Raw genomic sequence first — 23758 nt, forward strand, 5'->3', positions numbered from 1 at the left:
TTCTAGATGCCCTTCCTTTCTTTCTAGCTAATATAACTCCTGGCATTATCCTCTCTCTTCTCTCTTGCCCTGCTTTATATGTCTTCACTAGTAAGACTGAAGAGCTGAATTTTAAGTTTGATTCAGTTTTAATTTAAATACTCAGTGACTTGTGGCTATCATATTGGATAACACATCTCTAGCATCTAAGTTCCAGAAGGAATGAGGACTTGTCTACATTCTTTACTATTGTATTCTCAGGGCTCAGAAAAATGTTTGGTGCATAGGCGGTATTGAGAACAATACTGGTGAATGAATAAGTGACTAGAACATTGGCTGTGAATCCAGTGTGATTTGGAATATAGTCTCAAAAATTAGATTGCAAATATTTTTTTCTCTCTTTTATAAAATGACTTTCCTTGTATACTTACTTTTTTTGGTGACAATCATAAGAGCTCTACATGATAGTACATTAGGAACTATAAAATGCAGGAGCATATTAAGAGATTTATCTTATCATGGAAAGAGGGGTGTTGGTAATGATCGTACTGGTGGTGCTGAGAAGATAGGGAATAAGACTGGAAACTTTTTTTTTGAGTATGATATTAAGTGTAAAATTTTCTCATTTTTTTGTGGTGCTGGGGATTGAAATTTTCTTATTTTGACTATCTTCTATTGTACATATTTTTTTTAACACCCTCTTGGGGAAAAACTGCACATCTGTTTACATTATGCCTTTTAAACAAAATTCAATAAATAGTGTGTACTTGTATTTGTTTATTAAACAAGATTTGCAGTTATTTTGTTCAGTCTAGTAAAAGGCTATGAAATTGGAAGGTACCGTCTGTTTATATAAGTATTAGAGCCAATTTCCTAGGGCCAGAGCCAAAAGAACACTTTTGGCTTTATGGCTGGTCATACTTGAAGGAAGAGCATAGATTTGAAGGGGTAACAGGGACAACCAAAGGTTGCTGAGCTATTTGGGCAGTTCTCCAAATAGACTTCCCCTAAATCATCCGAGACGGTTGGGCATCGCTCCCATTTTTAAAGGCCTCCAGGCACATTGACTCTCAGCCTCTCTTAGCTATAGTCTTCCTGATTGAGAAATGCTTGTTTTTAAAAAATTTGAGATGAATTAAACAGAGGTGAAAATAATTGTCTCAAAAAGAATGGAGATACACAAAAAGATACATTCTTTCTTTCTTGAATATGTTGGAAACTAGACTTTTTTCCTCTTTCTTTAACAAGGGGCACAAAGAATATTGTCTTATTCCTTTTGGTTATAAATGAGATATGTCCCCTATGTATTGTAATTTTATATAAAATAAAGCAGATTTTGAGGTTTTCTGCCAATTATTCTTCTACCCCTGGACATCTTACTGGGCATTTCCCTTCTTATTTCTCATCTCTCTACTAGAACCTCTCAAAAGGAAGCCCTTGGCCAGCTTGCATCAGAGTCACCTGGTGTGCTTATTAATTTGATATGTCTTTCCTGCTTCCCAGACTGTTATAATCTCTAGATATGGGCACCCAAGAAGCTGAATTTGAAAAAGCTCCCTGGCTAAAGCCTTAGAGCAATGCTGTCTTGTTCTTTAAATGTGCCTCCAAGTTCTTTTTCCTTAATTAATTGTATTTGATTAATCAACTTTGTCATCTAAGAACAGTATACTGCTCTCTATATCTCTGTTTAATTATTAATGCTTATTTATACTGTATAGCCAAACTAATTTATCTACCTGAATATTGGCTGCTTGGTGGGTTAGGAGCACTCAGCTGCCAGTAATTGAAAACAAACTCAATGGAATTTAACTATGGATTTACTTTGTTTGTTTTTGTAAAGCTTTTGTGAAAGCAGCCATCCATTATGGGTACTGAAAGTTCTTTGTGTTAAAAAGAAAAAAGAATCATGTTAAACATTGTTTCCTTTATTATGTGACATATCTTTCATTGGTATTTTGATGGTTCTACTATCACATGTTTTATAAAACTGTCTTATCTTTTTGGATGTAAATGAGATATGTTCCCTGTGTATTGTAATTTTATATAAAATAAAGCAGATTTTGAGGTTTTCTGCTTGCTGGTTGTTGCCAAAGTCATGGTATTTCATGTTCAGGATATTGAGAGTTGCCTCTTTGAGGGTTTTATACTTCCTGCACACCGTTCTGTTCATGCTTGACAATTTTCCACATAAACCTAGGAATAAGAGGTATCTTGTACTTTTGCAATTATTCCCCAGAAAAGGAGAATCATTTTTCATTCAAATCCTAATAAAGGTCTTCCTATTGTGGATTCTTTCTCAATTACTGTGCTTGGGATAATAAAGTACCCTTTAGAGACAACACAATACTTCAAGTGACTTCTATCAGTGCTTGACGTGAATCCTTAAAGGAGTTATTTGATGTACTCTATTAAAAAAAGACAATGAAATTTAATATAGTGTTTAATATTGCCATGAAAAAACCACTTAAAGATGTTTTAAAAGCAGTATGTAAATGGAGATCATGGTTTTACATATGTAAGACAGGTTTTCAATAAAACAACTTTTGCTCTGTGATTGATACTTGTTGATGTGGGATAAAATGTCCAGCAATGGCATTATTCACAGATTCAAAAGGTGCTTTATTTCAAACTCAGATGGATTTGAAGATGGTAAGTTTTGTAAAACTTAACAAAGTAGTGATTCTCATGGTAAAGAAGACAATAATGATAAAGTTACATATGAAGGTTTGAATAAAACTGATGATTTATGAGCATTGAAAATAATTTAAAAATTAATATTGTATTTTTATAACATGATTTAAAATTTCTATGTGTAACTAAGAAGTTGCATGTTATACTAACCTTATTTCATCTGCATCTCTAGATAATTTAGTAATTCAAGTTGGGTTTAAAAACATTTTACTTTTTTTTTTCCTTATTGGGACAACCTTCAGTATTCCTTCTTTATATCTGAGCACATAGAAGATTTTTTTCCCTTTCTTTTCCATCTAGACATAAACATATTGGAAGTAGTGATCATATCTGAGCATGGCTCTGTTAAAGCCATTATGTCACATTCTGGCATTGTTCCTTCTTGGTGATACTCTGTACGTGTTTGCTATGATGTTGACAACTGTTGCATTTGTATACAAGGAAAATTTTATGAGTTTTATTTGTGTAAAGTTTCATTGGCTGACTGGGACTTTCTTTTTAAGTTCCTTCTTAGTTCCCATGCTCTATGTGAAGCAGCAAGTATATATGCATATATATGTGTATCTATCTCTCTATCTATATATAGACTAAATTGTGTCTAATCAAAGAAATTTTGGTTTCAGTGGGTTCCTCCAGGAGAGAAGGTGTTCCTGCACATGTTAATCTGTCTGCATCCTCCATGCTAATGATTGCAATGCAGTACACATCTAATCCAGGTAAGTGGAAATCTGTCTTGACTAATTCCAAAACCAATCATTAAGTAAGACGTTAAATAAATAAGCTAGAAGTTTTCATGTGAGAACTTCTCTTGGTGGATTTGGCAATTGGAGGTGTGTTAGAAAACAGATTTTTGAATTAAAATAAATTTTCCTTGCCTATTGTTAAAAGTAATTAGTGCTCTTGCAACTAGTGGTTTTTTTTTTAAGAATGTTTGAGGACAAAATTTTAGAACATTGACTGGAATTTGATTGAATATAAATATATAGAAATAGTTCAATTAGAAATATAAAAATATCTAATTCTAACAACTAAAAATAACTTTGGTTAATAATTTGACAAGTTTGGTCCTCTAATGTCATACCAATGTCCTTGAACACAAACCTTTTACTACATTTCTGATTATTTTCTTTAGAATAAATTAATAAAAGAGGGATTCATGGGTTAAAGGGCTTGAAAAAATTTCAATATTCTCAATAGTTGTATTTGAAAGTACTTGTCTCATTATGACTGGTCACTGAGTATCATCATAAAATTTGTAGAGTTGAATAGATTAAAAAATCTCATTTTGATTTTTATGTCTTGGATTTACTAGTGTTGTTGGACAGGTTTTATATAACTTGCTCTATTTGATTTCCATTTGTCAGTATAATTTCAGATGAACTTTGGGGAGCTGATCTAAAAAGGAGCTGACTATAGGAGTCATATGCTGAGATATGAACTCAGTTTTTTTTTCAGTTATTGTTTATTTGGAAAGTGAATAAATATTATAGCACTGTTTTAAACCTTCTGTTTAATTAAGTAGAATAATAATTGAGATTTTGGAGTTTTTGACTGAAGAATGAGGAAAAAATTTTTTTTCCATTTCAAAATCTTAATGCTTCTTAATCTAGAGTGTTGGCCTTGAAGGTTTTTTTTTTTTTTTTTTTTAAATTGAGATGATGTCTTGCTATTTTCCCTAGGCTGGCCTCTAATTCTTGAGCTGAAATGATCCTTCCACCTCATCTTCCAGATAGCTGGGATTAGGAAGTACACTAACTCACCCAGCTCTCATCCTTTGCCTTAGTTTGTTTGGGCTGCCATAACAAAAATACCATAAACTGGGCACCTTACACATAACATTTACTTTTTATAGTTCTGGAGGCTGGGAAGTCCAAGATCAAGGTACTGGTAGATTTAGTGATCTGGTGCTTCCAGATTCACAGATGGTCATGCTTGTTTTGTATTCTCTCATACGGAAGGAGCAAGGGAGTTCTAATTCCATTAATCCCATTCATAAGGGTCTCACTTCACTTCCTAATACCATTACATTGGATGTTAGGATTTAATATACGAGTTTTAGGGGGATACACATATTCAATCTTTGTCATTCTATCACTGTCCCCAACCCCAACTTCATGTCTTTCTGACATGCAAAATAAATTCATTCCATTCTGACAACCTCAGAAGTGTCAATTCATTTCAATATCACATCAAATGTCCAAAGTCCAACATCTCATATAAATATCATCTAAATCAGATGTAGGTGAGACTTGAATTACGATTTATCCTGAGATAATTTTCTTTCCAGCTGTGAACCTGTGAAATCAAATAAATTATATGTTTCTAAAATAAAATAAAATGATGGGGACTTGGGTTGCAGACACCCAGTGTTGGAGCATTTACCTAGCATATGAGGAGTACTGGGTTCTCTTCCTAGCACCATCAAAACAAATACAACAGTGAGACAGGCATAGGATGGACATTCCCATCCAAAAGAGAGAAATGTACAAAAAGAAAGGAATGACAGGTTCTATGTAGGTCCAACACCCCAAAACATTAAACTTTAGGCTTGAGAAAAATCTTTGACTTGATGTTCTTCCTTCCCAGCAGCTTTGCTGGGTAAGGGTTGGGCTCCAAGGCTCCAGGTGGTCCTGCCTCATGGCTTTAGGGATCCTGGCCAGCATGGCTCTCCTGACATTGCCCGAGAAGGGATTTCCATGATAATCCTGCTGCCATGTCAGTTTTCTGCCTCAGCCTTCTCTGACAGGCTGGGTCCTGTGCTCATGACCCTTTTGGGCTCCACTGAAATCTAGGTGGAAGCCCTCACAGCTTTGTCAGTGCAGCATATGCTATGTTGGGGACAAAGGCACTTCACTGAGGGGCAGCTGAAGCACAAGGCATCAGAGTGTAGGAACTGGAAGCAGCCAGCAGTGAGGTGGGCCAGGTGGCAGGTGTGAAGTCCCCCAAGTGTGGGTGGCTTCTTCTTTTCTTCCTTTTTCCCCCCCTGGTATCTGGGATTGAACCCAGGCACACTTATCCACTGAGTCACATACCCTGACCCTTTTATTTTTAATTTTGAGGCAGGGTCTTGCTAAATTGCTGAGGCAGTCCTTGAACTCGTGATCCTTCTGCTTCAGCCCCCTGAGTTGCTGGGACTATGAGTGCACCACTGTGCCAGGCAGCTCTGAGGATTCCTAAAGTGTCATCCTCCCTCATATGGGGCAGCAGCTCCTGCCTTCTCCTGGGAAGGCTGGCTGTCGTTAGTTTCTGTTCAGTAGACTGTTTATTAGTTGCTTAGTTATGCCCTTAGTGTTTTCTTCCTAACAAGTTTTTCTCATTCTTTTAATACAGATAAGCAGAGAATTTCCCAAATCTTTAACTTTTGCTGCTTTTTTGATTAACATTTCTGTCTTTAAATCATTTCCCACTTGAGGAATTTTACTGTAAGCAGTCAGAGATGCCAGGCTGCTCTTTCAGCATTTCTCTAAGAACTGTGCTCAGCCAGATAGCCAATTTCATCATTCAAAAATTCTACCTTCCACCAAACACTAGGACATCAACATAACTCAGCCAGGTTCTTTGCCACTGTGTCACAGGATGGCCTCTCCTCCAGCTTCCAATATTGCGTTCCTTATTTCTGTCTGACACCTTATCAGAACTGCCTTTACTGTCCATATTTCTACCAACATTCGTTCAGGATCACTTAGGCATTCTTTAAGAAGATGGAGGCTTTCTCAATGGCTCTGTTCTTTTTTATCTGAAACAGTTAAAAAGGTCCATTCATAGCTATGTAGGCTTTTCTAGGGTGTACCTCAAAACTCTTGTAGCTCCTACATATTACTTAGTTCCAAAGCTGCTTCTGCATTTTTCGGTGCTGTTATGGCAACACCCTACTTTTCAGTGCCATTTTTCTGTCTTCCTCTGTTTCAGATACTATAACAAAAATACCTTAAGCTGGGTGGCCTGTGTGTGCAATAAACACTTATAGTTCTGGAGGCTGGGAAGTCCAAGATCAAGGTGCTGGCAGATTCAGTGGTCTGGTGAGGACCCACTATGTGGTTCATAGACAACCATCTTTGTCTATGCCCTCACATGGCAGAAAGAGCAAGGGAATGCTGAGGCCTCTTTTATAAGGGCACTAATTCCATACATGAGTGTTCTGCCCTCATGAGCTAATCATCTCCCAAAGACTCCCACCTTCTAATACTACCACTAAATTTAACATGAATTTTGAGGGAGCATATTTAGTCCATAGCATTTTTTAAGTATAAAATGATTTATGATTATCATGTGGATTTAATTAAAATGTATGTTTGGGGGAATGTTATATCTCACATTTCACTGTTTAGCTTCAAGGACCATCAAAATATCATTTACATTTAAGATCTGTTATGTTCTGAAAAAAACCCTTGATTTGAATCTAATTAATTAAAGTCTTACCACGTAATAAAAGATTGATACTCATTTATGTATTTAATTTAAAAATAAAGTCTTATCATGAAGCCTAGATTCTAACATTGAATGGTAAAATCCTGTACTTTGAGGTACTTTGAGGTACTTTGTATATGGATTTGTATCTGAGTTTACCTACAAATGACAGTGCCGTGTGGAGCAAGTTCTTTAACTTTCCCAAGATCATGTGTCCTCATCTGTGAAATGGGAATAATTCTTCTTATATTACTTTAAAATGTTGTTTTGAATTTGTAGTGAGTTAAGTATAGGTAAAGTGCTTGGCACAGTGACTGGCACATTGTACCAAGTAAAAGAAATGCAAATTCTATGGTTTGGCATTTTCTTCATAGAATTGAATATTTTTATCTGAATATTTTTATCTCTACTGTGATCAGGTAGAATTATTTATCAGATTATTTCCAATGTATTTTCATATGTTCATGGGAAATGCTTATAACCAGCTATTTTATACTAGGAATTACAGTTCTGGCCCCAAATAGTCTTGTGATACGGGAAAGAGTTAAAAAGTAAAGCAAAATCCACTGGGGCCAAGTACACAGACATCATTCTGTTGTTTAAATTTTTTTTTCTTAATCTTATGGCTTGTCTTTTTAAAAAAAATTTTTATTTGTTTTAATTAGTTACACATGATAGTACAATGACCTTGACATATCATACATTTGAATCAGATGGGGTATAATTTCTCATTTTTCTGAGTGTACAGGTTGCAGAATCACATTGGTATATACACACAGCAATAATAATGTCTATTTCATTCTACTATCCTTCCTTTACTCTCATCCCCTCCCCTCCCCTCCCATCACTTCTTTCTGTCCAATCTAAGGTGACGATATTGTCTCTCTCTTTTTTTTCTCACATCTTCATACATGTATTTTGTATAATGATGAGGGTCTCCTTCCATCTTCCGTGAGATTCCCCTTCTCTCTTCTTTTCCCTCTCACCTCTCTTCCCTATCTAGAGGTAATCTTCTTCCCATGCTCCCCCCCCCACCCCGCCCCTTATATCAGAGAAGACATTTGGCATTTGTTTTTTTGGGGGATTGGCTAACTTCACTTAGCATAATCTGCTCTAATGCTATCTATTGTTTAAATATTTATTGAGAGAAGCAACAAGTGGCAGCTTGTTTCTTTTAGCTGATTATGTGTCAAGGACAGAGCAGAGCACTTCCTCAAGTAAGAGGAAGGTTATTCATTGAATAACCTCCATGTACAGGATTCTTTTTTTTTTTTTTTTTTAAAGAGAGAGTGAGAGAGAGAGAGAGAGAGAGAGAGAGAGAGAGAGAGAGAGAGAGAGAGAGAGAATTTTTAATATTTATTTTTTAGTTCTCGGCGGACACAACATCTTTGTTGGTATGTGGTGCTGAGGATCGAACCCGGGCCGCACGCATGCCAGGCCAGCGCGCTACCGCTTGAGCCACATCCCCAGCCCCATGTACAGGATTCTCTGTTAGAAATGGTGATAACCACACAGAAATACAAAATATGACTCTTCTTGTGGAACTTATTTAATTGGGTCAGTTAGGCATATTTATTTAAGTCATTAATTAACCATGTAAAGGGTATGTGGAAAGTGCCAAATAAATGCTATAGATGGTGTTAATTAATCATGGGGGAGAACTCCATGAATTGAAATGATCAGGAAAGGCTTTATGTTCCTTGAGCAAAGAAAATATGGATAGAGTTTTGATTGATAGGATAAGTAAGACATTCTGTGAGGGAAATAGTTTAAACAGAGGAACTTTCCAGGTCTGTTCAGGGGGCAGTAGGTGGAATACTACAGAGGTTCATGTAGCAGAACACGCAGACAGACACTGTATAAGAGAAAATGTCTTGGAACATGTGTACTTAAACACTCAGTGGTGGCTTAAAGACAACATTCCATTTCTAGAGTAATATGGGACCCTATGGTTAATAAAACAAAACAGATCCCACCTTCATCTTGTGAAGCATATCACATTTTGGAGGAGGGGAAATATATTAATCAAGTAATTATAAAACCAAGGATAAAATTTCAGTTGTGACAAATGCTTGAAGTACCTTGTATTATAAAACTCTATGAAAGGAAATTTTGCTTTTGTTGAGGAGTTCGGTGGGGGCTTCTCAGAGGAAGCAAGTTTTGGTACAAGAATTGAATGATGAGTGAGTTGTATTAAGAAGATCTACAGGATGCGAGTGAGACAGAAGTTCAGGTGGCAGAATCTTGTGTCAAGAAGGAGCCTGGCAAGCCAGTGAGACTGAAAGATGAGTGTAGATGGAACTCTAGGGGAGGGCTAGCTAGTACGAGCTGAGAGTTAGAGAACATTCAGGATGTTGTAGGCTGTGTTAGGCAAGAAGTCCTCTGTTTATATCATATCTAATGGGAAGCCACTGAGGGGTTTTAAGTAGATGCAATGGAGAATGGAATGAGAAAGGGCCAGATTGGGTATAGATGGACTGATAAGGCATTCATTGCATTTGTTCAGGCATGCATGTCAAAGGCAAGGACAATTGAAATAGAAAAAAAAATGGATCTATGCCGCAGTCTTGGCTGGGCACAAGATCACAAGCCACTCACAGCTTTGTAGATTCAAACAGCAGTTCTTTATTCCCGAACTCACACCGGCCTCTACACACGTTCTGGGGAAATCCAAGTTCTGCCGCACAATTCACGTCCCAAATACTTTCTCAATTCCATGAGAACTCAACGGGAACTCAGGCAGCAGGATACGCCCTATTCCCAGCAGCAATAACCTTAAACCTGGAACTTCCCTAAACCCAGATTGTCTTAAACCGGGAACGCCTTAAACCCAAATTATCCTAAACCGGGATACTTCCTAAAACCTGCAGGATACACCCTAAACCTGGATCCACCCTCGTCCTTGAGCAGGGTCACCTTTCTCAAACACACATGCAATGTCACAGCGAATTTCCAAGGCAAGTCCATTTAACATGGGGTACGCTGGCAAGGAAATTTTGATGCGTCATTCCTACTTGGCAATGGCCCTCAGCAGATCTACTGAGAGCTATTTATGAAGTCAAATTGATAGGACTTGGTGACACATTGGATCTAGTGGGTTTCTTCTGACTTGCTCTAACTAGGCATGGAGGTTATATTCATTGATAAATGAGGCACCGGAAGATGAGGCTTCTGAGGGAAGAGCAAGAGATCTGTTTTGGACATGCTGTGTTCAAGAAGCCTTTGAGACATCTCAGAGGAGATGGTAATTAGGTAGTTGTGTTATAGTTTTGGACCTCACAACAGAATTCTAGACTAGAGATAATGAATTCTGAGCCTACACCTGAGTGTCAAATGACCTCATCCAATTTCACATAGATGGCTTCTGTAGTTAATATGAGCATGAGATTGCTTGGGGGAGAGTGCAAATGAAAAGTAGAGTGTTTCTTGGTTCAGGCCTCTAGGAACTCCAATAGGAAGTGGACCTGTGGAAGAGGGTAAAGTTGCCAAGGAGATTGAGAGTTTCCTGCTTAGCTAACAGATACTTTAAACTACATGTACAAATGTGTAAGAAATCCCACTATTATAATATTCATATATAATTATACACAATTATAACAAACCAATTAAAAAATGAAAACTGAAATAAAAGCTGCAAAACTCTTTTGTGGTTTGCTCAGTAGGAAGTCTTAAAGTTAGCTCTACAGTATCAAGGGCTGAGATAGCATCTTTGTGTTTCCTTAGATTTTCCCTCACGTTTGTGCAATGGCTGCCACAGTGGAGGTCATTATTTCCTCAGACAACCACATTCAAAAAAAAGATGAGTTAGAGTCGTTAGAAAAAGGTCTCCTGGTTGGCCCTTTTCTTTTAATCAAAGAGGAAAACAATATGAGAAGTTCCCTAGAAGTTTTCTCTCTTAGGTCCTACTGGCAAGGATGGAGTCCTGTAGCTGCAAGGGGATTTGGAAAAGTCTGTGCATTGGCAGATGACAGGGAAAAGGGGTTGTTGATAGCAGTGTCCAACACAGGTGATAGGAGAGGGTCATGTCACATCAGGAAGCCATGGGAAGAGAGTGATTTAAAAAACGACAGTGGTCAGCAGCACTGAATGCCACTGAGACATCAGTGAGATGCAGCCTGAAAACCATCCACTGAACCGAGTGCCATGGGGTCACTGGTGGCTGAAGTGAGAACAATGTCAGGGTCATGATGGAGCTGGAAGGTAGAGCAAAAAGGCATCTAACTAGGATGACAGTGTCTTTACTCCTCAAGTGAACATGGGAAATCAAGGGAGCTTGTTGCTGTGTAGCTCTGAAAAAATTCTTTCCCAAAATGGAATTACTGCTTGCTCTAGTCAGCTGTTTTGCTGCTGTGACTAAAAGATCTGACTAGAACAATTTTTAAAAAATGTTTATTTTTTATTTATAGGTGAACGCAATATCTTTATTTATTTATTTATGTGGTGCTGAAGATCAAACCCAGTGCCTCACACATGCTAGGCGAGCACTCTATCGCTGAGACACAACCCCAGTCCTGACTAGAACAATTTTAAAGGAGGAAACGTTTATTTGGGGGCTCACAGTTTCAGAGTCTCAGTCCATAAAAGGCTGGCTCATTCCTTGGGGCTCTAGGTGAGGCAGGACATCATGGTGCAAGACTGTGAGAGAGGGAAGCAGCTTTCATGGTGAATAGAAAGCAGAGAGAGGTCTCCACACTCCAGATACAAAATATACACCCAAAGCCACACCCCAATTCCCACCTCCTTCAATTACTCCTCAGATAATCCCTATTGGGATTAATTCACTGATTGGGTTAAGACTCTTATAACCCAACCATTTCTCCTATGAATCTTCTTACATTGTCTCACACATGAGCTTTTGGGGGACACCTCACATCCAAACCATAACACTGCTCAAGTGATAAAACTCTCATTCTAATCCCATCAGTCTGTCGGTTGCTATCTGTCCATCTTTGGGCAAGATAGGAAGCTATTTTCTGAACTGAAACATGGAGGGCGTGAGATAATATGCCATAAAGCTTTTAGCCTGATACTTGGTACATAATGAATTCTCAATAAATGAGCTTTCATTGCGATCCTGTTTTCCCTTCTCTGTAGTTCTTTATTGCATTGATACAAGTTTATGTTGCAGAAATATGATCACTAAAGACTTTTATTAACATGTCTAGTAATATGATATGTGTCATACTTTTCAAAGACCTTGAGTAAAGCTTGATAAGTCAAGAGATTATGGTATTTTTGAAAATATGAATATGTGGCAATAAGTAATTAACAATTTAATGATTGGAATTGGAAATCATATTAAAGTAGTTTATGTATCTCAAAGGATGTTTGGTATTTACATTTCATGTGCACATTACATTTTCTTCTTACAGTGTATCATTGTCAGTTACTGGAATGCCTCATGAAATATAAACAAGAAGTCTGGAAAGTAAGTTTGGGGTCAAATTTAACCCATAGTCACTACATTAATTTATATAAAATGGTAAAAATTATTTGCATATTGTATCTGTTGCTTAGGTCAAAGCTATTGTTGTCTTAGTTTTCTTATGTGGCAGTGGATATTCTTTTTTCTTTACTAAACTATCATTTAGAACAGTGTCTTGACAGATAAAGTAATTAAATACATCTTATTCTTGAAATTAGGCAAATATTATGCTGTATGACATGTATTTTTTTAATTTGAAAAGTTGAGAATCTGCTTTCTTTCAAATAGGAGATGTGAATTGTTAAGAAATGTGATTAGGAAAATATTTTTTAAAACTGATGTATGTTATTCTAAACACTTTCTTTGAGTTGGGGTATCGCTCAGTGGTAGAGTGCTTGCCTAGCATGTGCAAGGCCCTGAGTTCCATCTCCAGACTGCTAACAAAACAAAATCCCTAAAATCTTTCTTTAAGATGAATCTAATTTGGGAAAAATTTTTATAAGACAGTGTACTTTTGAATTCTGCCCAGAGGGATCATTTATAGAAGAAAAAATAAATGAGCAAATAATGAATAATTATAATGCTATAATGTGGTCTAAACTGTGAAGCACACCTGGATGATGGATTCCAGGAAAGTGACCCACCTCATCCTCTCCACTGGAATTCCCATGTTCTAGTAATATTGAATGAATATTTATTGTTATTTGATGGTGCTAAGTCAAAATATGCTTCCTGTTTCCTGTAGGACCTTTTGTATGTTATTGCCTATGGGCCTTCACAAGTGAAACCTCCAGCTGTGCAAATGCTTTTCCACTATTGGCCCAATTTAAAACCTCCCGGGGCAATAAGCGAGTACAGGGGGTTGCAGTACACAGGTAAGAAGAGAAGAGGCCTGTGATGCCCCATCTTTATTTCTCCTATGCCACACGTGGCTCATGGATTTTAAAAAAAGGCTTTCGGGATTATATTTACTGTGCCTTTAAACACTGTCATAAATCCTTTCTGAAACTAGGTGGTTTAAAAATAAATTAACTGGCCAGTTGTGGTAATCCAGGCTACTTGGGAGGCTGAGACAAGAGGATCCCTTGAGCCCAGGAACTGGGGGCCAGCCTAGGAAACACAGCGAGATTCCCATCTCTTAAAAAAAATACAATAACTAAAACCAATTTCAAAAGTATTTATGACATCATAGCAAACTGCCAAAGTTCCAATCCCATTTGCTATATACAGCTGACCTACAGTTGTAGCTATTGATAAAATTAATCACTTAATAAGCCTGAATGGTAAGAGTAGTACTACGCATTTGCTCATCATTTAGCAGAAACTCCAGCTGGCTAATTCTGCTCTGAGATTCTTGGCAGCACTTTCAGTGGTGTTTCCATTTTATGCACTAAATAAAAATTAAGTGATCCTGATAGCACCATTGGTCAGGAAGAGTCAATAATTGATGAGTCTTGGTAATTAATCATGTGACGTAAACATTAATTTTAAATGTAATGACATATCTACCAAAAAACCTTGCAAAACAAACAAATTTGAGGTCCTACATTGTTATTTTTGTTTATGTGTTATAAAAACGAAAGGGCGAAAATCCTTTATGGCAAATGGAGTTTCAAAGCACAATCCTACCCCCCCCAACTCCCCTACCCAGCTTAATTGAACACATGTTTTTCTGAGAATGGGAGGGGTGGGTGTTTTTGCAAGGGCAGCCTTTGTTCAGATCATTTTGAGTGTGTACTAATGTTCTGAGACTTTACTATTTTGTTGGCATCACATCTTTACAAAGGTGATTTGAGTTGGTTCTAAGAGGATTTAACTTATTTTAGGTGTCTGATTTATATTCTTGATGAAAGATTTAAAGCCAAGTGTTACTAACACCTATTATTTGGGCTTTGATGGTCCTGTGTGGGCTTATTTTACCCAGACTAAAGGTGGGTACAAGAATAACAAAACAATTAAGATAAATAATAAGTAAATTTTTTGAAGTTGGAAATTGGCATCATTGGTATTTTATATCATCAATAGAGAATGTTTCAGTGTTGCTAACTAGATAATAGAAATGTAAAAATTAGCAAAAAATGTTGAACACATTAATAGAATAAAAGGTGAAACTATTGAAGTATTAGACACCAAACCTTTCTTATTAGGTCCCTGAAATAAGCATATGTGTGATGGTTTGAATAGATAATCAACATCAAATGAAGTTTATTTATTTGATGAGTAGCTACTATGTTCCAGACACTATCCTTTTGCTGATGATATAGGAACCAACTCAAAACCAGACCTCATGGAGCTTAATACAATCTGGATGTGAATCATTCATTTTATTCCACACATGTTTTTGGGGTGCCCATTATTATTAGCCAGGCATTATTCTGGGTACTGATGGCAAAGCAGTGAATTTAACAGACTAAAGTAATTAATATCTTGGAGCTTACATCAGGTTGTGGGGAAAAGACCTGGATACTATAAGTGCTAAGGTGGAGCAAATACAGAGAGCTGTGGGAACACATAGAAGGGTCTCCAAACCTACCCTGATGGTGGGCTAGTTTGGGGAGGTGCATTTGTTAAGGAAGGCTCTAAGTAAAGGACATTTGAGCTAAAACCTGAAGTATCAGTGTGTACACACTAGATGTCAGAAGGGAATAAGTGTGATTGGGTTAAATGTAAGTGTGAGGCAAAAGGAAATCCATGCTTCAGAGGTGGAGGTCAAGAATAGCAGGGTAGTACTCAGGAACTGGAGAAAGTCAAATGCAGCTCCAGACAGTGGAGCTAGAAGAGAGCACTGAGAGGTAGGTAGAAGGGTTGACAGCCTGTGAATGGCGTTTGGATTTTACACTATGAGCAAAGGGAAACCAGGTGCAGGTTTAAATGGAGAAGCCACTTGAAGACATTTGCCTATCCAGAGTATCCCATAATTCCAGCGCACTGACAGTCCCTTCCACTTACTCCTGTGGCCATACTTTCTATAAAGGTCAGACAAACCTGTCTTCCCAAAATAGCTTATGTCATGCCTACTAGGATCAGAGCATCTCTTTCATCCTCTCTTGAGTTGTTTGACCAAGACATGGTTGTCTCCGGTCCTTCTTGAAATTGTATGTCCATGCTTCTGTTCATTCAGCAATGTGTTATGGGGCACCTTCCATGTGCCAGGCCTTATCTCAGGACCCTGGGAGGTAGCTCTCTTATAATTCCAATTCTGGTAGACCATGGAATTCCATGCAGGGAACAAAAGATCAGGAAAAATTAATCATTTTGGTCTTTATATTACTATGTATCCAGCATAAGCTGTTTGTCAGACATTGTTCTAGCTGCTTGCTATCTAATTTTTCAGCCTTCTAATTGAACACAATTTATGGACTAAGACCCACAGTAGATCTTTTAAACTTTCTCAATTCATATTCACAAAAATTTTCAGGAGTAGGTTTTCTTATTTCAATTCTGCAGATGATGAGTGGGAAACAGAATTTAAGTCACATGCCTTCTTTAACACAGATAATGAAGGGACAGCTTGAATTTAAACTTCACATTTTCTCTTCTAACAGTGTGATGTCACTTTTATGAATTCAGTTCTTAATTAAATTTTAGCTAAAGCATTAGAATCTTTCTTCAATACCTGCTGAAATGAAAAGCATACCAAAGGATGTATAGTTAGATGGCACTGCAATCTCAAATATTCTCAATAATAAAATTTATATAGAGATAGGATTTTATGGGCTTCAAAGCTCAAAAATGAAATCTTTCTTAGGGGCCAGCAATTTTTGTATGTTTTCCCAGTGATTTATTTCTTTTTTGAAAAGTAAATTTAATTTTTATGAAAGGAAATAATTGCTTATAGAAAAATTAAACCAACACGTAAGAAGGAAAAAAATATATTGCCACTTAGAAATGACCACTGTTAACATTTTGGTATATTTCTCTCAAATTTTGACACATGTTTTAAAGATCATATTGTATAAAATGATACAAGTTTCCCCTCAACTTTTATTGTATATTTCAAATACAGAGACATTTAAGGAATAATACTATGAACACATATAGCTTTAATAATTGTTATTAATTTGCTGTAATGTATATAAACTGTATTGCTTTTTTTGGGGGTACTGGAGATTGAATTCAGAGGCACTCAACTTCTGAGCCACATCCCCAGGCTTATTTTGTATTTTATTTAGAGACCGGGTCCTCACTGAGTTGTTTAGCACCTCGCTCTTGCTGAGGCTGACTGAATTCTCCATCCTCCTGCCTCAGCCTCCTGAGCTTCTGGGATTACAGGAGTGTGCTACTGCACTCATTTAAACTGCATTGCTTTTTAAACATAGTTAACAAAAATATTTACAACTTATATGAAGAAGATAAAATAATGAGGATTTAGAGATCCAAAATGTTTACTTATTTTTGTTTTATTGATATATACAACAATATACACCAATTTTGATTAAAGTATGAGTGTTAAAGATAAAAAAATTGGAGTCTCATATATTTTATGTATAATTAAAATATTTTTCTCCTGTTTAAAAAAACATACAAAAGATTATAACAAGTTTCTTGATAATGAAAATAACCATTATATTGTTCTAAGCAGCTCTGCTTCTGTAAGGGAGAAAGTAATTACTTAGCAATTTTCTTGTTATAGTGTCCCAACTAATAAATAATTTAGCCTTTGTAGCAAAGAATACCACCAGTTGTTGTTTAGTTTAGATTTGCACTATAAGACAAAAGATGTGGCATCAGAGTTACATTTCTAAGACAGAGACTTTTGCTAAAAATAGGGAATAACTAGAAGGTTAAACTTAGGCCTGTCTACCACATATCTAACTCCACATTAGTATTGTTGGATTCTTGAGTACAAGCAGAAGAAGGTCCATCAGTCCTTTACTCCTCATTATTGAGTTCTGAGTTATCTTTTCTGGCTGAGGATTGAATTTACTATACCACTGAGCCCAACACAGTTATCTTTTTATTATCTTGATTTTATCCCCATATAATTAAAATGTTTTAAACTTTTTTATTGGTGCATTAGACTCATGCAGAAAACCCTCATAAATTATTTGTATGTGGAATGTCTCTCACAATGTGCCCCCTCTCAATAATTATCTCTTTCTTCTTCCAACACCAGAGATTAGATTTGTCTGTTTTTGAGTGTTATAGAAATGGAAGTATCCATTATTTATTTAATTTGTGTGTGTGTGTGTGTGTGTGTCTGTGTGTGTGTGTGCATGTGTGTATATGGCCCATGGTGCTGAGGATAATTGTACTTTATTTTTATTGCTATAGATAGTCTATCAAATGAATATGCCATGTTTACCTATCTCTTCTTCTATTCATGGATATTTGCGCCCATTACAAATAATACTGCTATGAACATCCTTCTGTATGGTTTTTGGTATAAAATTGCATGCAGTTCTGTTGGGTGTATGCCTACAATGGAATTACACACGATCAGAGGGTGCTCACATGTCTAACTTTAATGGAAAATAGCAAACAACTTTCTAAAGTAGTTATACTAATTTTTATTCCAATTATCAGCATATGAATATTATTTTTATCTTATAATTCCACATTTTGGGAATACTTTGTTTTGTTAACTTAAAAAATTTTAGTCATTATCAAGGATGTGTTGAAATATCTTATTGTGGTTATAATCTGCCCTTGCCTTATTACTAATGAAGTTGAACACTTTTTCATGTTATTGGCCACTTGGATATCCTGTGTATATAATCTTTGTCAGTGATATATGTCAATTATAAATACCTTTTCTTATTTTTTACTCTCTGAATGTAGTTCTTATTTTTAATTTTAAAAGATTGGCAATCTTTATGTTTAGTCTTTTTTATATCTTATCTACAAAAAATTTTCCATACCCTAAAACTAACTCAATGTTTTTGTTGTCTTCTATAATCTTTGCTTTTAACCTTTTAGATGTATCTGGAATTAATTTTTCTGTATGGTGTTGAGGTAATGTTCTTTTTTTCTCTTATGGATAGTCAATTGACTCAACATCATTTATTGAAAATATTGTTCTTTCTTTACTGCTCTGTAGTATCATTTTTGTCATAAATCAGTTTTCTATTTAAGGATGATCTGTCTCTGGATTCTTTATTTAGTTCTATTTAAGGATGTCTCTGGATTTTTTATTAGTTCAATTGGCATATTTTTCCCTTTGCCGATACCACAATGTCTTAATTACTATAGCTTAATAATAAAATGTCATATCCAGGAGTGTGAACCCTGCCATCTTATTGTTGTTCTTTTCCTCTTCTTCATTTTCACTCTTCCTGTTCTTTATCCTTTTCTATTTCCTCTTTTGAGAATAACTTGACTATATCCAGCTTTGTTAAGTTGAAGATTTTGTTAAGTTAAATGTAAGTACAACAACCAACTGCTAGGATTTTGATTGTCTTCAGATTATGTTGGGATAATTTTGATCAATTTGGGGAATTGATATCTTTATAATATTGAGTCTCCCAATCCATTAACATGGTATTCTCTATTGTTTTCCTTTCTTTACTTTCCCCCATTGCTGTTTTAGTGTTCTGTGTATATTTTTGATGTTATTGCCAATGATATACCTTTTAAAAATTACATTTTCTAACCCTTTGTTCTGGTATGTGGACATGTAATTAATTTTAGTGTATTGATTTTGTATCCAGCAATATTGCTAAATCATTTTTAATTCTAAAATTTTATTGTGATAGCTTTGTTTAAAAAACTTTTAATGTATGCAACTATATTGTTATTGAAAATAAAAGTATAATTTTTTTTTTCAATTTGTAAATCTTTTATGTCTTTTTGCCTTATTGCCTGGCTAAAACCTATGTTCTGTGCTCATGTCCAAGTTCCTTCATGATTTCTTCTTTGTCCCATGGATGATTTACCAGGGTAATTTAAAGTTTGGTTCTTCTTGGTCAGATAACACACTTTGCTTTATTTTACATAATTGACATTTTAACACTTTCTTTAGGGATAAGCATATAGTTATTTTTGTAAACATTTCTATGTACTTAAAAATTTGTATTTGGCAGTTGTTTTTATAGTGTTTTGTGTATGTCAATTAAATCAATTTTAAATTGTGTAGTTCAGATCTTCTTACTGTTATTGCATTTGTGTTTATTTTTTTTCTATCAGTTACCAAGAGTAGAGTGTTAAAATATCTTACTCTGATTGTGAATTTGTCTATTCCTCCTTGTAATTCTGTTAATATCTGATGTTTGTATTTTGAGACTACGTTCGTTATTAGGTGCAAATTTAGAGTGCAATACTTTTCTCATGAACTGAAACTTGTATCATTTTGAAATTCCTGTTTTTAATCTCTCATGAGGCTTTGTATAAAACTAATGCAGCAACACCAGCTTTTACAAGTGTTTGATTGTTATAACTTTTTTCATTCTTTTAAGATTTTATAGTCTGTATTTCATGTGTGTCTTGTAAGTAGCATGCAATTCTTTTTTAAACTCAATTTTTGTGAACTTTGTGTTTTAATTGGAGCATTTAGGTCAAATAAGATTAGCCCATATATAATAATGGTTTCTTTGCTCTTTTTGGCGGGGCAGGTACCAGAGATTGAACTCAGGGGTACTTGACCACTGAGCCACATCCCCATCCCTATTTTCTATTTTATTTAGAGACAGAGTGTCATTGAGTTGCTTAGTGCCTCACTTTAACTGAGGCTGATTTTAAACTCACCATCCTCCTGCCTCAGCCTCTTGACCCTCTGGGATTACAAGCATGGGCCATTGCACCCGGCTCTTTGCTCTTAAATTCACATTTTTTTCCTCTCCTTTTTGCCTCTTTTTGAGTATATTAAGTATATTTAAATATCTTACCACCTTGTCTTTGTCTTAGTGCATTATTCAATCTTTTTCTATTCTTTTAATCACTACTCTAGAGATTGTACCATACATTTGTGGCTTATAAAATAGTACTTTTACCTTTTTCTGTAAAATGGCAATAGGTTTTAACTTCTTTTATTCCTTACTGATATGTAATGCTATGATATTATTATTATAATTTTGTTATATATAAAATAATTGTTATATCTATAACTTTTCCCCTACAGACTATAATTATTGTTCTATTTAGCTGATATTCATTATGTTTTCTTTTCTCTTGCTCTGTACTCTCTCTCCCCCATTTTTGGCATCTCTTTGCTCCTATCTGGTATTTCATTTTTGTTTTCCTTTTATATTTCCTTTAGTGCCATTCTACTGGGGACAAATTTTCTGAGTTAGTGCTAGTCTGAAAATGAGTGTTTTGCTGTTATTTCTTAAGAATTTTCTCTGTGTATACAATTTTAGATTGGCAGTTCTTTTATTTGCATTCTTGGAAGGAATTTCATAATCTTTTAATTTTTCTCACTTCTTGTTTCTACTGTGAAGTCAGTTGTCATTTATCACTCCTTTGAAGATAAATTGCCTTTCTCCATTATTTAATTTTTTTCTTTATTTATGATTTTTGGCACATCTAGTTTTGATAATTTGTTCTTGTCTTTTTGTGGAGTTCGTATTACTTTCCTATGTGGAACTTGACCTTTTGTCAGTTTTAGAAAACTGTCAGGCATTATACCTCTCTTTCGTTAGAGATAACAGTATTTAATTAAGGCATATTTTGTACATAGCAAGATATACAAATATTAAGTGTACAGCTTATAATTTATGAAAAATCTATAATTCTCATGTAATTATCATCCAGATAAAGATAATATAATGTTACCATCATCCCAGAAAATAATGATATGCCTCTTCTAATCATCAGCTCCTCTTCTACACTTAGATTATCACTAATCTGGTTTCTGTGTCATACATGTATTCATTTAATTCAGGTATGCATATAAATGGAGATCAAACAGTATGTACTTTGTCAAATCTGACTTTAATCATTATAATTTTATTTAGGTTAATCCATCTCCTTGTGGATATTAATTCTTTTTATTCCTAAGTAAGTATTTAATTGCATGAATATGCCATAGTTTAGAGGGATTGCTTTCAATTTTTCTCCACTTAGAATAATTTTGGCCTGGGGCTTAGCATAGATAGCTTTTACAATGTTGAAGTATGTTTCTGTTATTTCTAGTTTTTAGAGGACACTTTTGATGGTGTCCTTTATTTCCTTGTTTTATATTGATCTGTTTAAATTGTGTATATTTACTGTGTATTATGTTTTGAACATAAAGGGATGCTGTAGATTATCAAATGCTTTCTCTGCATCTATTGAGATGTTCATGTGATTTTTATCTTTGAGTCTATTGATGTGATGAATTACATTTATTGATTTCCATATGTTGAACCAACCTTGCATTCCTGAGATGAATCGTATTTGATTGTGGTCACTATCTTTTTGATATGTTTTTGTATTAATTTGCCAGAATTTTATTGGGAATTTTTGCATTTATATGCATTAGAGATATTGGTCTGAAGTTTTCTTTCTTTGATGTGTCTTTGGTTTTGCAATCAGGGTGATATTAGCTTCATAGTATGTGTTTGGAAGTGTTCCTTCTTTTTCTATTTCATGAAATAGTTTGAGAAATATTTGTGTTAATTCTTCTTTAAAGGTCTTGTAGAAGTAGTTGTGTATCCATCAGTCCTGGGCTTTTCTTGGTTAGTAGACTTTTGGTGGTGTCCTCTATTTCCTTGTCTTAAATTGTGTATATCATGCTGATTTAGTTTAGGTATATGGTATACCTTCAGAAATTTTTTGATGTCTTCAATATTTTCTATTTTATTGGAGTACAAATTTTCAAAATTATTTCTAATTATCTTTTGCATTTCTGTAATGTCTGTTATAATATTTCCTTTTTCATCATGGATGTTAGTAATTTGAGTTTTCTCTCTCCTTCTCTTCATTAGCATACTTAATGGTTTATCAATCTTAATTATTTTTTTTAAAGAAACAAATTTTGTTTTGTCAGTTTTTTTAGTTATTTCTTTTGTATTAATTTTATTGATTTCAGCTCTAATTTTAATTATTTCCTGTCTCCTACTGCTTTTGGGGTTGATTTGTTCTTCTCTTTCTAGAGCTTTGAGATGTAATGTTAGGTCATTTATTTGTTGAATCTTTCTTCTTTGAAGGAATGAACTCCATGCAATGAACTTTCCTCTTAGCACTGCCTTCATAGTGTCCCATTGATTTTGATATGTTGTATTGGTGTTCTCACTTACTTCTAAGAAGTTTTTAATCTCCTCCTTGATATCTTTTGCAACCCATTGTTCATTTAATAGCGTATTATTTAATATCCAGGTATTGGAATAGCTTTTATTTTTTATTTTATCATTGATTTCTAATTTATTCCATTGTGGTCTGATAGAATGCAGGGTAGTATCTCTACTTTTATATATTTTCTAAGATTTGCTTTGTGGCATAACATATGGTCTATTTTAGAGAAGGATCCATGTTCTGCTGAGAAGAAAGTGCATTTGCTCATTGATGGATAATATACTCTGTATATGTCAGTTAAGTCTAAGTTATTGATTGTAGTATTGAGTTCTATAGTTTCTTTGTTTAGCTTTTGTTTGGTAGTTCTATCTATTGGTGAAAGAGGTGTGTTAAAGTCACCCAGAATTATTGTGTTGTGATCTATTTGACTGTTGAACTTGAGAAGAGTTTGATTGATGAATGTAGATGCTCCATTGTTTGGGGCATATACATTTATAACTGTTATGTCTTATTGATGTATGGTTCCATTAAGCAGTATGAAATGTCCATCTTTATCCCCTTTGATTAACTTTGGCTTGTAGTCTACTTTATTTGATATGAGGATGGAAACCCCTGCTTGCTTATGTAGGCCATGTGAATGGCCTTTCACCTTCAGTCTATTTGTCCTATAAGTCTCTTGAAGGTAGCATATTGTTGGTTTTTTAAAAAAAATCCAATCTACCAGCCTATGTCTTTTGATTGATAAGTTTAAGCTATTAATATTTAGGGTTATTATTGAGATATGATTTGTATTACTGGTCATTTTTGTTTATTTTTGTTATTTAGCTTGACTTGGTTTCTCCTTTGGTTGGCTTTTCTTTTACTGTATTTCTTCCCTTTGCAGGTTTTCATTGCTGTTTCATTGTTGTTTTTCATTTTCTCCTCCAATATTTTGCTAAGAATGTTCTTTAGTGCAGACTTTCTTGCTGTAAATTCCTTTAGCTTTTGTTTATCATTAAAGATTTTTATTTTGTCATCAAATCTTAAGCTTAATTTTTCTGTATATAAGATTCTTGGTTGTCATCCATTATCTTTTGTAGCTTGGTATATGTTGTTCCAGGATGGCCG

General features: G+C 35.1%; 1 protein-coding gene across 5 annotated transcripts in view; it reads left to right on the plus strand.

Annotated features, from left to right (window-relative positions):
* UNC79 (unc-79 homolog, NALCN channel complex subunit) overlaps positions 1 to 23758 on the plus strand; it is a gene marked incomplete at both ends in the record, with an annotated part of 264901 nt that overhangs the window by 55065 nt on the left and 186078 nt on the right. For all 5 annotated transcript variants that reach the window (XM_081289012.1, XM_081289013.1, XM_081289015.1 and 2 more), the window contains 3 exons: positions 3294 to 3386; positions 12450 to 12505; positions 13248 to 13377. In XM_081289012.1, the coding sequence (XP_081145138.1) occupies positions 3294 to 3386; positions 12450 to 12505; positions 13248 to 13377 (279 nt within the window). The remainder of the gene's footprint in view (positions 1 to 3293; positions 3387 to 12449; positions 12506 to 13247; positions 13378 to 23758) is intronic.

The sequence above is a fragment of the Spermophilus citellus genome, assembly GCF_964194105.1.
Source record: "Spermophilus citellus genome assembly, chromosome: 4".
Lineage (NCBI taxonomy): Eukaryota > Metazoa > Chordata > Mammalia > Rodentia > Sciuridae > Spermophilus > Spermophilus citellus.